Source organism: Xenopus laevis, chromosome 2S (assembly GCF_017654675.1).
Source record: "Xenopus laevis strain J_2021 chromosome 2S, Xenopus_laevis_v10.1, whole genome shotgun sequence".
Lineage (NCBI taxonomy): Eukaryota > Metazoa > Chordata > Amphibia > Anura > Pipidae > Xenopus > Xenopus laevis.
Genome location: NC_054374.1, coordinates 53,369,451 through 53,385,363, shown reverse-complemented (window position 1 = coordinate 53,385,363; position 15,913 = coordinate 53,369,451). Strand labels below are relative to the sequence as shown.

Here is a 15,913-nt window from a genome sequence, read left to right as displayed (position 1 = left end):
GGCATTTAGTGTGCTTTTGTATAAGAAATGCTTTTTCACACCCAGTAATCCACTTATTCTCAAATGCATCTTCAATTATAAGATCGATCTGTCGCTTAAAATTTACCACTGGGTCTATTGTCAGAGGCTCATAAACATTATCATCATTTAATTGAGCCATAATTTCACGCTTATAGTCCTCATAATTAAGTATTACAATACCCCCGCCTTTGTCAGTGGGGTGTATCATGATATCATTATCTCCACTAAGTGTCCCAATGGCCTCCGTCTCAGACCTGGTTAAATTCATGTATCTGTTGGAGGAAGTGTCAAGTTCAGCACCACCATTTTCTAATGCTGTCTTAAATAACTTAATTGAAGGATGAACAGTTAATCTTAATTGAACAGTCTTTGGACAGAAAGTACTTTTAAGACGTAATTTTCCCCATCACAAGGTTTTTCCTCACTGTTCTTAAAGAACTCCTTCAGATCCAGGGACCTCACAAATTTAAACATTTCCACTTCGAATTGAAATGGATCAAACACTACTGTTGGAACATATGAAAGCCCTTTACTTAATAATGAAGTTTCCCCCAAAGTTAGCGTATGGGAAGACAAATTTAAAACTGGAATATTTATTTTGTGTGCTGCATTCCTCTTCGAACCCTTACGGGTCGGATGTCTTTGTCTTTTTCTACGCCTGAGGGGGGTAAGGCAGCCGCTGCTGGGGCCTCTAAAAAATGTTGCAAGTTTCTCACTGGTGATGGACTTAAACCTGCACCCATTGTGATGACACCCACTGTATCATTAATGGCTGTATTGGTATTAGCCAACTGTTCATCTCCCTCTGAGTCCCCCAAACTGTTATCCATGGTGTTTCTCGGTTTCCCTGCGGAGTTTTTCCCCATTAAATCGTAATAAATCCCTTTTATAGTTCTCAACCCGCAAGTTTACCTTTTGTAGCATTTCTTGTAACAAGTCAAGGGAAATAATGTCCTGATGTTCCAGCTCATATGCAGTCCGTTCCTTGTGGATCTTGGCAAGATCGGTCCAACCTCCCCAATCACTAGAATCATCAGATCTAGTGAGCAGCGATTAAGGACGCCGATCCACATTATATAGAATTCGGGATTTGTACGGCCGATAGTAGGAATATTACGGATGTGGAAGTCCTTAGGTATGTGTTTGTCCCTGTGATAATCAGATAGAAATAATCCATGAAGATCCAGATCTATGTAAAAATGTAGGATAGGGAGACGCACTCCTGGGAATTTTGCAAAAAATTCCATGTTTCGTAAAGAATCAAGGTTTCGGCTCACATCTAGAGCCTTTGTCAAGATTAAAAATGCATTATATAGAGAGCAGCCTGGCAGAGAGAACCATGCAGTAGAAAGGAACACAGTATACTGCAAAGCAAAATTACCGTCACACAGGACACAACGCAAGCGGGCAGACTCCTGCATATTTATTAAAGTGTAACCGGCAGCACTCTCCCCAAAATGTTACACTTTAATAAATATACAGTGGTCTCCCTGCTTGCATCGCCCCCAAAATGTTACACTTTAATAAATACACAAGGGTCTCCCCACTTGCATGGTGTCCTGTGTGACTGTAATTTTGCTTTGCAGAACCACGCTGTGGACAGAGAGAGAGAAAGAGGAACTGCTGGTGGGCCCAGAGAGCTGGAAGGCCCACCAAAAGCAGACATTTGGATAAGGCTGGCACATGGATGCCAGATAGTGATGGGCGAATTTATTCGCAAGGCGCGAATTCGCGGCAAATTTGCGCGATTCGCCGCCAGCGAATAAATTCGCGAAACGCCCGTGAAAATTCGCGGAAAAACGGGCGCCGGCGTCAAAAACGGGCACCGGCCTCAAAAACGAGACGCCGGCGCCATTTCCATTCGCGAATTTTTTGGCAAAGCGAAACGGCGCAAATTCGCCCATCACTAATGCCAGATACTGTGCCTGGATGACAGAGATTGAAAGAAATCCAGATTGGAGAAACTAGTATCAGCAGGGGATTTCCATCTGAATATGCAAAGGAACTAGTAGTCACACTGCAGATGTGTGAATCACCCAAAGAGACTGTTTAAAAGGGCAGTATCCTAAAGGAGGGCTTGAAGATTTAGAGACTTTGTTGTTTGGGAATACATTAAAGGACTTTGCCCTCTCTTAGTTATTCAGATAGTTAGTGCAAGCTACGTAGATAGTGAGCCCCTATTTCCACCTGGTTAGAAGTGCAGTCTGTACTAGTTGTCATGTGCCATCAGGTAAACGCCACACGTGGAGTGTAACACGACAAAAGGAGTGCTGAAAGGGATATATATATATATATATATATATATATATATATATATATATATATATATATATATATCCATGGCTAGTTTGGAACACTTTTGAGATGACTGAAAAGGTGAAGAAGAGCTGAAACACACAAGGAAAGCTATTTCTTGAAGTGGTGACATCATAATGACCTTTTGGAACAGTTGTTACAATCCCATTGCTAGAACTCTATTCTTTATTGATTCAGTCCTGCAATACACATAAAACATGTTGAAAAATATAAGTACAGGTTATACAGTATAAACTATATAATTTTGCTTTATACATTATCATCTCATATTTGGCCTCAGCCCAAAAGTCATTCAAAGATTTGGCTTTTTCTTTGTCAATTAATTACTTCTCAAAAATAATTTTTATTATTTATGCTTCCAGTCCCAAAATGGGTCAGGTATTAAGTGTTTTGTTAATTATTACTATTAATTTTTAGGGGTTTGCTTCTCAAGTGACTAATCACTGATTTTGCCTAGAAGGAAGCTATTGAAAGTGTCTTTGCCCTTAATTCTTACCTTAAAAAGATTTTTTAATAGGCAAAGCTTCATGCCCTGTGTTTTTAATTCTTCCCCCACCCAATCTACCAGCTACTAACCTTTGTTGAACAGAGTGGCTTTTTGAGTGATTGGAGGTGGTACAAAGTTGCTGCAGCAAAATTGTAAAAAGTGCTTCACACCACCCCCAGCCTGATGTCACTTACAAGCCCACTCTGCTTTAAGCTGTGTCATTGTCAGCGGGGGCCTGCGGCACCCACGGGGGGGTGTAGTAAGGATCAAGGAGGAAGTCCTTTTCCAGTGAGTCCAGGCAAAGTACAATTCAAGGGAAATCCAATAGAGAGGTCAAGTCCAGGCAAGGGTTCGAGATGGCAGGCAGCAAGGTTCAAATGTCAGGAAACAGGCAGAAGATCAATAACAGGAAAAACAGGCAAGCAGGGAGACCCAGGAACACAATATAATATTGAGCTATACTCGGGCATCGAACCCGGGTTTCCGGCGTCCTTTTAAGTTTGAATTTGGCGCCACATCGCGTGACGTCACCGCTCCGGCGCCAGCGTCCTTGCGCCCACGTGCAGTCCTGGGCGCCGCCATCTTGGATCCGCCGCGCCGGGAGTGAGGTAAGGAGCACCGAGCGCTCATCGTGACAGTACCCCCTCCCCCACGGGGGGCCACCGGACCACCAGGACGAGGCTTCTGGGGAAACCGACTATGAAAGATATTCACAAGGCGGGGAGCATGCACATCCGAGTCCTTCTCCCAGGAGCATTCCTCAGGACCAAAGCCCTTCCATTGGATGAGGTACTGGAGAGATCCCCTGGAGAGTCTAGAATCCAGAATCTTCTCGACTTCGTACTCTTGCTGGCCGTCCACGAGGATGGCAGAAGGAGGGGACTGACCAGAAGAGAAGTGATTGGACACCACAGGTTTCAACAAGGAAACATGGAACACGCTGGGAATCCGCATCTCAGGAGGTAGTTGCAGACGGACAGCCACAGGATTGATCACCTCAGAGATGGAGAAAGGACCCACGAATTTAGGGCCCAACTTAGGAGATGGAACCTTCAGGCGGATATTCCTAGAAGAAAGCCAGACTTTATCACCAACCTTGTATGGAGGGGAAGGCTTTCTTCTACGATCAGCAAAGGTCTTGTGCACCAGGGAGCTCTTTTCCAAATTAGACTTAGTGGCAGTCCAGATGGCAGACATGTGAGCCGCATGATCTTCAGCAGCGGGAACGTCGGAGAGAAGAAAGTCCTGAGGAAAGGCTAGAGGATGCTGACCGTATACAGACAGGAAAGGAGATCTTCCAGTACAAGAGTGATTGGCATTGTTGTGAGCGAATTCCGCCCACGGGAGTAGATCTGACCAGTCGTCTTGGCAGATGGAAACATGGTTTCTCAGAAATTGTTCAAGAGCTTGATTCACTCGCTCCGCTGCCCCATTGGTCTGAGGGTGATAGGCAGAGGAGAACTGAAGAGAAACCCCCAAAGATTTACATAGGGAACGCCAAAATCTGGAGACAAACTGGGATCCCCTATCGGAGACAATTTCCACAGGAAAGCCATGTAGACGGAATATATGCTGTATGAAGAGAAGAGACAGTTCCACAGCAGAGGGGAGTTTCTTTAAGGGAATGAAGTGTGCCATCTTGCTGAAGCAGTCTATTACCACCCAAATGACAGTGTTCCCACAAGAGGGCGGCAACTCCACAATGAAGTCCATACCCAAATGAGTCCATGGGCAAGAGGGTACCGGTAGTGGTTGTAGAAGACCGCAGGGTCGAGAGTGGCTACCCTTAGTGGTGGCACAAACATTACAAGCTGCAACAAAGTCTCTGACATCCTTGCGGATGGTCGGCCACCAAACTAGGCGCCGAAGGAGCTCAAGAGTCTTTTATGAACCAGGGTGACCGGCTTGTTTGGAGCTATGAGTCTGCTGGAGGATGGGAAGGCGTAACTCAGGGGACACAAAGGCCATTCCAATGGGGGTATCTGGAGGAGCGGCAGACTGGCAAGACATGATTTGTTCAGCGAATTGGGGTAATACAGCAGCGAAGATCCTGGATGGAGGGATGATAGGATCTTGCTCTATAGGAAGGCGGCCCTCTGGGGAGAAACTTCGAGACAGGGCATCTGCCTTCCGGTTCTTGGTCCCAGGACGATACGTCAGGACAAAATTGAAACGAGAGAAGAAGAGAGACCATCTCGCCTGACGGGGGTTTAGTCTCTTGAGGGATTGTATAAACTCTAAGTTCTTATGGTCAGTGTAAATCGTGACTGGATGAGGTGCACCTTCCAAGAGATGACGCCATTCCACGAGGGCGAGTTTGATAGCCAGAAGCTCACGATTCCCAATGTTGTAATTCTGCTCGGCGGAGGAAAACTTCTTGGAGAAGTATGCACACGGATGGAGCTTACCATCTGCAGAATGTCTCTGGGAAAGGATAGCACCTGCCCCGACATCAGAGGCATCAACTTCAATGAAGAAGGGTAGGTGAGGCTCAGGATGCCGAAGAACTGAGGCAGAAATGAAGGCATCCTTCAGGGACTGAAACGCTTCAAGAGCCACAGAAGGCCAACAATTGGGCTTCCCTCCTTTGCGGATGAGGGAGAGGATAGGAGCAATGCGGGAAGAAAAGCCTTTAATAAATTGGCGGTAATAGTTCGCAAAGCCTATGAACCTCTGGCTCGCCTTGGTACTCTGGGGGAGTGGCCATTTCTGGATAGCTGATACCTTGGCAGGATCCATCTCGAAGCCCTCAGACGAAATAATATAGCCAAGGAAGGAGATCTTAGGAACTTCGAAGGTACACTTCTCCAGCTTGGCGAAGAGGGAATTCTCCCTGAGACGAGAAAGAGCCTCCTTGACTTGGGAGCGATGGGTTTCCAAATCTTGAGTAAAGATGAGGATGTCATCCAGATACACAACAACCGACTTCCCCAGGAGGTCCCGAAAGTCATCATTAACGAACTCCTGGAAGACAGCAGGGGCGTTGCAGAGGCCGAAGGGCATCACAAGGTACTCGTAATGCCCATCACAAGTATTGAAAGCTGTCTTCCACTCATCGCCCTCTCGGATCCTGATGAGGTTGTAAGCCCCGCGGAGATCCAACTTGGAGAAAACCTTGGCCCCTTTAAGCTGGTCGAAAAGTTCAGAAATAAGGGGTAAGGGGTATCTGTTCTTGACAGTTATCTTATTGAGACCCCTATAGTCAATACAGGGGCGGAGACCACCGTCCTTCTTTTCCACGAAGAAGAAACCAGCTCCGGCTGGGGATGTGGAAGGACGAATAAAACCTCGCTGGAGATTCTCAGAAATATATTCCTTCATGGCAATAGTCTCCGCAGGAGACAACGGGTAAGTCCGCCCACGGGGAGGCATGGTTCCAGGAAGGAGGTCAATGGGGCAGTCATACTGCCGATGCGGGGGAAGGAATTCTGCTGATTTTTTGCAGAAAACACCGGAGTAGTCCCTGTAGACAGAGGGCAATGAAGATAAGTTCGTTGAAGATACTGTAACCCGTTGGATGGGCTGAGAAATTAAACAATGTCCTTGGCAATGTAGACTCCAACGGGAGATTTGACCGGAGAACCAGTCTATGGACAGGTTATGTAGTCGTAGCCATGGTAAACCCAGCACGACCGGAGTGGAGGGACAAGGGATGATCAGGAAGGACATATTCTCCCGATGTAGTGCTCCAGTCTGAACAGATACTTCACCGGTAGATAGAGTGATGGTGTCAGTGGAGAGGGGTCTGCCATCAATGGCGAAAACTCGTATGGGAGGACACACGGAGGATAGAGGAGCTCCAATCTTTTTAGCAAAAGCCAAGTCCATAAAGTTTCCTGCAGCTCCGGAGTCAAGGAAGGCCGAAACAGGAATTGACTTGGAGGTCAGCAGGATCTGCAAAGGAACACGAAACTGATGAGAGTTTTCAGAGGACTTGGAACAGACACCACTGATAAAAGAAATTCCAGTCTTACTCTGGGTAGGAACATTCTTCAACTTTACAGGACAGGAGACAGCTAAATGGGATTGCCCACCACAGTAGAGACAAAGTCCAGCCGTACGTCTACGGAGCCTTTCTTGTTCAGACAGACGAGCCCTTCCAACTTGCATCGGTTCCTCCGGAGGAGAAGTAGAAGCTTGAGAAGCTGGAGTATACAAGAGAGGCCTTTGGAAACGGGGTGCCAACAAGGGTTGAAATCTTTTACAATGCTCCTTCTCTACTTGATGCTCTCTGAGACGAGTGTCCACCTTTATGGATAGTGCAATCAGATCTTCTAGCAGGTCAGGGAACTCCCTGGAGACAAGATCATCTTTAATGCGAATAGACAGTCCTTGATAGAATACAGCCTTATAGGCATCGTCATTCCAGGAAGTCTCAGCCATCAAAGTTCTAAAGTCAATAGCGTAGTCACTAACACTGCGGTTTCCCTGCCGGAGTTGCAGAAGACGAGAAGGAGCATTAGTGACCCGACCCGGGGCATCAAACACAGTACGAAATGCTTGAAGAAAAGCCTTAGCATCAAAAGTCAGTGGAGAATTCTTCTCCCAAAGAGATGTTGCCCACTCAAGCGGTTTGCCCATCAAACGAGACATTACATAGCCCACCTTGGAACGTTCATTGGGGAAGTGCAAAGGTTGAAACTCGAACTGGATCTGGCACTGTGTAGCGAAACCTCTGCAGGCCTGTGGGTCCCCACTGAAGTGAGGAGGAGGTGGAATACGAGGCTCACCAGACGAGAATCCTGCGTTGGACGAGGCGACCGCCAAGGGAGGATTTACAGCAGCTTGGGAAGCAGGGGGCGCTGGAGGCACACGAGAGAGAAGGGTATCGAGTGCCTGCCCTATGCGATACTGCTGGGCTTCATATTCCTCCATGCGGGATGCCAGTCCGCGGAGCGCACGTCCGACATCAGACGTAACTTCCTCAGTAGGATCCATGGCCCGAGTATAATGTCAGCGGGGGCCTGCGGCACCCACGGGGGGGTGTAGTAAGGATCAAGGAGGAAGTCCTTTTCCAGTGAGTCCAGGCAAAGTACAATTCAAGGGAAATCCAATAGAGAGGTCAAGTCCAGGCAAGGGTTCGAGATGGCAGGCAGCAAGGTTCAAATGTCAGGAAACAGGCAGAAGATCAATAACAGGAAAAACAGGCAAGCAGGGAGACCCAGGAACACAATATAATATTGAGCTATACTCGGGCATCGAACCCGGGTTTCTGGCGTCCTTTTAAGTTTGAATTTGGCGCCACAGCGTGTGACGTCACCGCGCCGGCGTCCTTGCGCCCACATGCAGTCCTGGGCGCCGCCATCTTGGATCCGCCATGCCGGGAGTGAGGTAAGGAGCGCCGAGCACTCATCGTGACAGTCATCAGCCCAACAGAGGATAGTAATGGGAGATATACGTAGTTTGGGGAGACGCACAGGATCATCTATAAAACAATTGATTAGCAATGTTTAATATAAGGATAGCTACACATCTACATGTACAAACCTGTTAAAACTGGAACACATCACAAACCCCTTTGAGTACTAGGCCTGCTGACCACTTCAGGAGCTTGATTGTCAGTAGTCCTGAAGTCTTTGATAAAGGCATCGTCCTATCCCAGATTTGACTTTCTCTAACACAAAGTTCTGCTTGACCTGAAAAACCAGATAATCACTTTGATCCTTTCACTGTTGAACCACTAATCCAGTGATCCCCAACCAGTAGCTCGTGAGCAACATGTTGCTCTCCAACCCCTTGGATGTTGCTCTCAGTGACCTTAAAGCAGGTGCTTATTTTTGAATTCCTGGCTTGGAAGTTAGTTTTGGTTGTATAAAAACCAGATGTACTGCCAAACAGACCCTCCTGTAGGCTGTCAGTCCACATAGGGGCTACCAATAGCCAATCACAGCCCTTATTTGGCATCACCCAGGAACATTTTTGTGCTTGTGTTGCTCCCCAACTCTTTTAAATCTGAATGTTGCTCACGGGTGAAAAAGGTTGGGGACCCCTGCACTAATCATTCATACCTATCATAGCTGGTAATTTGTAGTAATATAGATTTATATACTGTATGTTCTGCCTGATGTCCCTCCATGCATCAGGATACAGGTTTGGAACCTATTATCCAGAGTGCTCGAAACCTTTGTTTTCCTTACAATAATCACTCATTATTTCTTAATTGTGATCAAGTACAGAGTACTGTTTTTTTTAATACAGAGAAAAAGAAAATCATTTTTTAAACTTAAATTATTTGATTAAGTCTATGGGAAATTACCTTCCCGTAATTTGGAGCTTTTTGGATAATGGATTTCCGGATAAAGAATCCTACACTTTTACAAAAATTTGATGTTGCTTGCATTGGATGGTTGTCAAACAGTTTTCTAAAAAAAAACACTTTGTACCTCTGTCGTCTGTATCTAGATGGCATTGTGTTCGGGATTTCCTTAACTGATAAGGATCTTGGGGTTTTTGTAGACAACAGTTTGTCTAATTCCAGGCAGTATCATTCTGTGGCTACTAAAGCAAATAAAGTACTGTTTTGCATAAAAAAGGGCTTTAACTCAAAGTATGAAAACATAATGTTGCCTCTTTATATGTCCCTGGTAACTGGTAAGAGAAATGAAGGGCTAAAATTATGAGGGTAGTTTTCTATGGAAAAAAGACGCTTGCGAGGGGACATACAGTAACTATACAGGTACATAAGAGGACATTATAGACAACTAGCAGGGGAAATGTTTTGCCCATAAAGAGGATCACCGCACCAGAGACTACCCGTTTAGACTTGAAGAAATTAGCTTTTGATTTGAAGCATTGTAGGTGGTTCTTCACAGTGAGGGCAGTGAGGTTGTGGAATGCACTGAAGGATGATGTTGTGATGGCTGATTTTGTTAATTCTTTTAAGAGTGGCTTGGATAATTTCTTGGACAAGCATAATAGGTTTTTGTGATACTAACATTTACACTCATAGACATTGGTATATTCATTTTATGAGTGTATGAAGGGAGGTGTGTATGTATGGATGATGGGTTTTATTTGGAGTGGTTAACCTTGATGGACTTTTTTCAACCCATCTAAACTTTGTAACTGTGATAGAGGGTCACAATTTTTTTCTCAGCTGGCCTTGAAGTCAATGTTAAAATTTGGAAATGAATGCTTTTTTTCTACTGGTGTCCTGCCAGCCCATTCTGACCCTGAGCTTCATGCTGAAAGTGGATGATTTCAGCTACAGATTACTGCTTCTGTGTTGGGGAAAATTACAGACTGAACAATAGGATATATATATGAGATTTGGGGTGGTATTTTATATTTTTGGGGTGATAAGTTTTTTGCTAAAAAAACATTATTTACTCTTAAAAATATTCATGCAAATATTTTGCTTTTAAATCTTCCACTTTTTTTTTTGATTAAACAGACATTTGACTCTCAAAAGTCAAAAGGGAGTAATGGATGCTTATTTGCCACATTCTGCCTCAAAGTTGATTTCTGTGTAGTGAACCCCCTCTTTGTTTATAATGTTTCAGAGCTCATGAAGCAGAGGGGATGGAGGAGATTAAACGTAGAGCTCATTCTTGCACTTGGAAGATGAGTGGGATTGACACTACCAAAGGCATCTAGATGGTATTAGTCTAGATACTTCCTACATCTGCACTAAATAAAAACAGATTCTTGTTTAATTAAATAGAACACACTTTCGACATGTTTGGAGTCTTCTATATCACTGTGTAATACCTAGTTTTGCCAGTTTAAAGGACATTATATGCAGATCACATTATGCCCCAACATAATGCAGTTTCTGGGCACAACTAAGGCTGAAAACATCAAGTGTAAGATCTAGTATCCAGAATGCTTGGGACCTGGGGTTTTCCGGATAAGGGGTCTTTCTGTAATCTCCATACCTTACAGTACAACCATTAAAATCACTTTTAAACATTAAATACACCAATAGGATGGTTCTGCATCAATTTGGATTATGCATCTTAGTTAGGATTAATTCAAAGGTACAGTATTTATTACAGAGAAAAAGAAAACACTTTTCCGTAAGAATAGCCTTTCCATAAGTTAAGGCTTTCTGGATAATGTGATTCTAGTTATGAGATCCCATGCCAGCATAACACATTTTATCATGCTGTACCAGTGTCATATAGCACAAACAATATGAACAATTTTTGACCCATGTTAAGACAAATTAAGACTTACATTATTTAAGCTACTCCTTGCAGACAGATTGAGAGTTCTTAAGATGGTACTAATTATTACAAAGCTAAAGCTTCACTTGTCATAAGCATTGATGTGCTGCATAATGTCTATTCTGGACCTCTATTGGTTGGCTGCAGACTGTTCTTTTAGCCTTGCAAATGTTTATTTATTCAGAGAAAACACCTTCATCTATTGAATGTTATTGCAGGGTTCACTGCATGTGATATGCTCCAAAGTGCACCATGTCTTTGAGCATTCATATAACTTCAAAAAATGGCTCTGAGTAGACATTGATTCATTGGCCACAGCTCAAAATTACAGGTTGCTTTAAATATTGGCTTATTGATTGAAAAGCTCTTGAGGACTACACAAAAAAGCTTCTAAAATTGGATCTCAAAATTACTTGAATTCCAAAAAAACAAGAAAAAAATAAATTAAGATAAACTGCTTGAATGGCAAACTTATTTTAACTGATTTGGTAGTAAATAAGTTGCTTCTTTTGCCACAAGAGATGTAATAACAGGTACAAAGTTTACTCCAGCTCTGTTGACCCATAGCTACCCAACTGTTTGCACCTGTTACTGTTATGCTGTTTGAAAGCATGTCATTTGTTGTTGTGGGTAAATAGGAAAAAGCAAATATTGTGCTTTTTATCACATCACCCTTATATATTTATTTGCTTTCAATTTCCCACAAAATTGTAAAACTGCACAAAGGAGGTAATGAAACAGCATTTGTTTGGGAAGTCAATTTACATTGCTTATAAGTAACACTTCCCCACTTTTGCACTCCGTCTAGGTTGTTTTTTTTGTGTGTGTGTGATTTTGAGGGGTGAAGGTATATGAGAAAAAGATCTCTGAGTTCATAGAAATGGCAATATGTTGTGAGGTTATGATGTTATCTTGCTTGCTGTGACAAATGATGCACAGTTTGTGAGCATTGTACAATAGAATCCTCTTATGTCTGGAAATGGTTCTGGGCATTTCAGGTTTAAATTAATTTCAATAGGTAAATTTTATGGACAGTTTGTCAGTCCGCAGAGGGTTTAAGACTCCAGTGTCTATTTTGTTTGCAGCAGGGTTGTAAAGATAGTGTTCTAATTATTTCATTGCAAATCCTTCTTTGTAAATAGTCCAGTAGAATAAAAAACAAACATATGAATAAGAATATAGTGCACATTCTGTATGGGCACACACACTATGATGAAGAGAGATGTGGGGCTTAATCCTTTTTTGTAATTTCCTATGATTACACTATTACACACTAATAATGAATGTGTCTCTTAAAATCCCTTTCCATGCTTTATTATGGGATAGATAGATAGATAGATAGATAGATGCAGCTTGTTTATGGTTTCATATTTTTAATTAACAGTTTATTTGCTGTCTGCTGTGCTTTGCAATTTAACAGGCTAGAGTGTACACTATTGCTCTAGGGCACTGAATATAGGCCATATTTTTGGGGTGGCTTCAGTCTAAGCAATGTGATAATTAAGGATGATCTAATTCATTGTGTATGTATTAATTAAAAGTCTCTAAAACTAGTCCTTGGGGGCCAAAATTAGCTGCCCCTGTTCTATAGTTTCAATTCTCCTTTGCAAGTTCACAGAGGAGTTGTTACACTAATGAGAATTAGCTTTAGAGTATAGTATAGATTTTAACCTGCCTAGTGCAGACAGAGTAATGTCAAAAGATTTCACTTCTGATTGTGTGCAGTGTTTTACTGTTTAAGGCGCTACAAGGAAATTGGACACCATGAGTATATAGAGGCCTGAGTGTGCTAGCATGATAGACATTTTATTGCACAGCAGGCATAATGCAAATTAAGACATTATTCAAGCGACTCCTTGTAGACAGGTTTAGACTGGTTCTTAAGATGGTACTAATTATTATAAAGCTAAAACTTCAATTGTCATAAGCATTGATGTGCTGCATAATGTCTATTCTGGACCTCTCTTGGTTGGCTGCAGACTGTTCTTGGAACTGTTATTTTTTCACAGAAAACACCTTCATCTACTGTATGTCTTTGCAGTAATATTTGTCACTGCATGTAATATGCAAAGCCTCCTCTAAATCTCTTTAGAATATGTGTGTTTTTTTTGTTTTTTAATTACCATAAATTTCATATAGTCAGCTGCCATGTTACCTTTGTGGCCATGAGTGTGTTTGTTAACCGGAACAAAGTGCTTATTAAATATTAAAGTATTGCCTTGCATGAACAACTCACACAAAAGATGTTCAGAGATTAAATTGCTGCCCCATGTGCCATTCCTTTGTCTTCAATAAGGGTTAAATAAATAACCTCCAGCTTGTGTATTTATATCCCTTGCTTCTCTGATTCTCGAGCTGCACTTTTATGGGACTTGGAAGACAAAAGCAATTACACCTGTTGATTCATAACCTCAGATCATATCCTGTGAGCCCTGTGAAACCTTCAACAACGAATTTAACTATTTCCCTCAAAAATAAGTTTGCCATTCCCAGAGGATACATAGAACTATGACTGGCATCATGTAATTTTTGTCCAAAATTTTTCACTGTAATGAATTAAGAGACCATATAATGACTTGAAAGAAGTTTGACTGAAGTTTGCCTGACATTGCAACATCTATTAATTCTATGCATTATCTGTACCTATATTACTTAAGTCTTTTAAAATAACATTTAAGTATTAAATAAACAGAAGAGGATTGTTTTACAACCAATATGGATTCATGCATCTTAGTTACCATCAAGTACAAGTACGAGTATAGGTACTATTTTATTATTACAGGGAAAAAGGAAATCATTTTTAATGAGACATGCCTTCCCCTAATTCAGAGCTTTCTGGATAAAGGGTTTCCAGAAAATGGATCCCAATACCTTTATTGCTGAGTTTTATTATTTTAGTAACACTCTGGGGGGGGGGGTTGCAGATTGGATTTCTTCAAACAGTTAGGATTAAACTAGGGATTAAACTATTGAAAATATACAAAAAGAGTAAAGACAGTAACATGTTATCCTTAAACGTTTCAATCCTTAGTGTAAAATTGTTAATTGCAGTGCATGGCAACCTTTTGGTATACAATGAAAGGATTAGTCTTGCTTTGTTCTCTTGTAGTAATATTAAATTGTTATTACTCAATTGCAAAATCTTTCACTTGTCGAATGCCAGTATTAAAATAGAATAAGGAAATTTGCTTCCGTTTAAATTTGTCACATTGTTGATATGCACAGTTTGTCATTCAAGCATTTTCTCTTAATTTATTTTTTTCTTTCTTTTTTGGAAGTAATTTTGAGAGCCAATTTTAAAAGCTTTTTTGTGTAGTCCTCAGGAGCTTTTCAATCAAGAAGCCAATATTTAAAGCAACCTGTAATTTTGAGCTGTGAACAATGAATCAATGCCATTTACTGAAGTTATTTTATGAATGCTCAAAGACATGGTGCACTTTGGAGCAGGCAGTATAGTGCCTATATTTGTATGTTGGTGTTGATTATCTTGCCGAGTAATATATATATATTTCTACTGTTTTCTTACAGATGGTCATGGTTTAATATCAAACTGGTTTTAAAAATCCTTAAGCTGCCCACCAGACTTGGCGCCCTTATGGCTTCTGGGGTTGTAGCATGGCTGCCCTTTGCAAGGGCAGCAGCAATTGGGTGGATGCCAGTGGCCAACTGCCCCATGCCATTGGTACCAGCTGATAAGAACAAAAGACAAGATGAGGTGATAATTCTAAATGTCAGCGGGCGACGGTTCCAGACCTGGAGAACTACCCTGGAGAGGTACCCTGATACACTACTGGGAAGCACTGAGAAGGAATTCTTCTTGAATGAGGAAACCAAAGAATACTTCTTTGACCGTGATCCTGAAGTCTTCAGGTGCATCCTTAATTTTTACAGAACAGGCAAGCTGCATTACCCCAGGTATGAGTGTATCTCTGCTTATGACGAAGAACTTGCTTTTTATGGGATATTGCCTGAAATCATAGGGGACTGCTGCTATGAAGAATACAAAGACAGAAAAAGAGAAAATGCAGAAAGGTTGATGGATGATAATGAATTTGAGAACAATCAAGAAGCCATGCCTTCACTTACTTTACGCCAGACAATTTGGCGAGCCTTTGAAAATCCCCATACCAGCACTTTAGCCTTAGTCTTCTACTATGTAACTGGCTTCTTTATTGCAGTATCGGTTATCACCAATGTTGTAGAAACTGTGCCCTGTGGCACTGTGCCTGGAAATAAGGAGCTTCCATGTGGTGAAAGATTTGATGTAGCCTTCTTTTGCCTGGACACTGCATGTGTCATGATTTTTACAGTTGAGTACCTTTTGAGATTTTTTGCAGCCCCAAGCCGCTATAGGTTCATGAGAAGTGTCATGAGCATCATTGATGTAGTGGCTATCATGCCATACTACATTGGTTTGGTAATGACCAACAATGAGGATGTGAGTGGCGCTTTCGTCACCTTGCGGGTATTCCGGGTCTTCAGAATTTTCAAGTTCTCACGTCACTCCCAGGGCTTAAGGATCCTTGGATACACCCTAAAGAGTTGTGCCTCTGAACTGGGATTCCTGCTCTTCTCATTGACCATGGCAATCATTATCTTTGCCACTGTGATGTTTTATGCTGAGAAAGGGTCAACATCCAGCAAATTCACAAGCATCCCAGCTTCCTTTTGGTATACTATTGTTACAATGACAACACTTGGGTAAGTCGTGATTCCCTTATTATATTTATTCAACACAAGAAATGTGTTGCAGCCTTGGAACCTTTCTTTTTTCAGGTAGATTTCAGCTCCTCCACAGTGATATTTAATGACACTGTCATGGGATTTCAAATGCATTTTCCTTTTTTCGCTAAGCAGTTTACACAATCACACAAAATATTGATGAGATAGTGCTGGGGTAAAATAGCAGTGCCTCTCACTT

At 42.2% G+C, this 15,913-nt stretch overlaps 1 protein-coding gene across 1 annotated transcript in view; it reads left to right on the top strand.

The window, feature by feature from the left end:
- The window catches only part of LOC108709434 (potassium voltage-gated channel subfamily D member 3), a 584,836-nt gene that overhangs the window by 14,785 nt on the left and 554,138 nt on the right, over positions 1–15,913 (top strand). The window contains exon 2 of the mRNA XM_018249242.2: positions 14,521–15,693. Within this exon, the coding sequence (XP_018104731.2) occupies positions 14,588–15,693 (1,106 nt within the window). The 5' untranslated portion in view covers positions 14,521–14,587. The remainder of the gene's footprint in view (positions 1–14,520; positions 15,694–15,913) is intronic.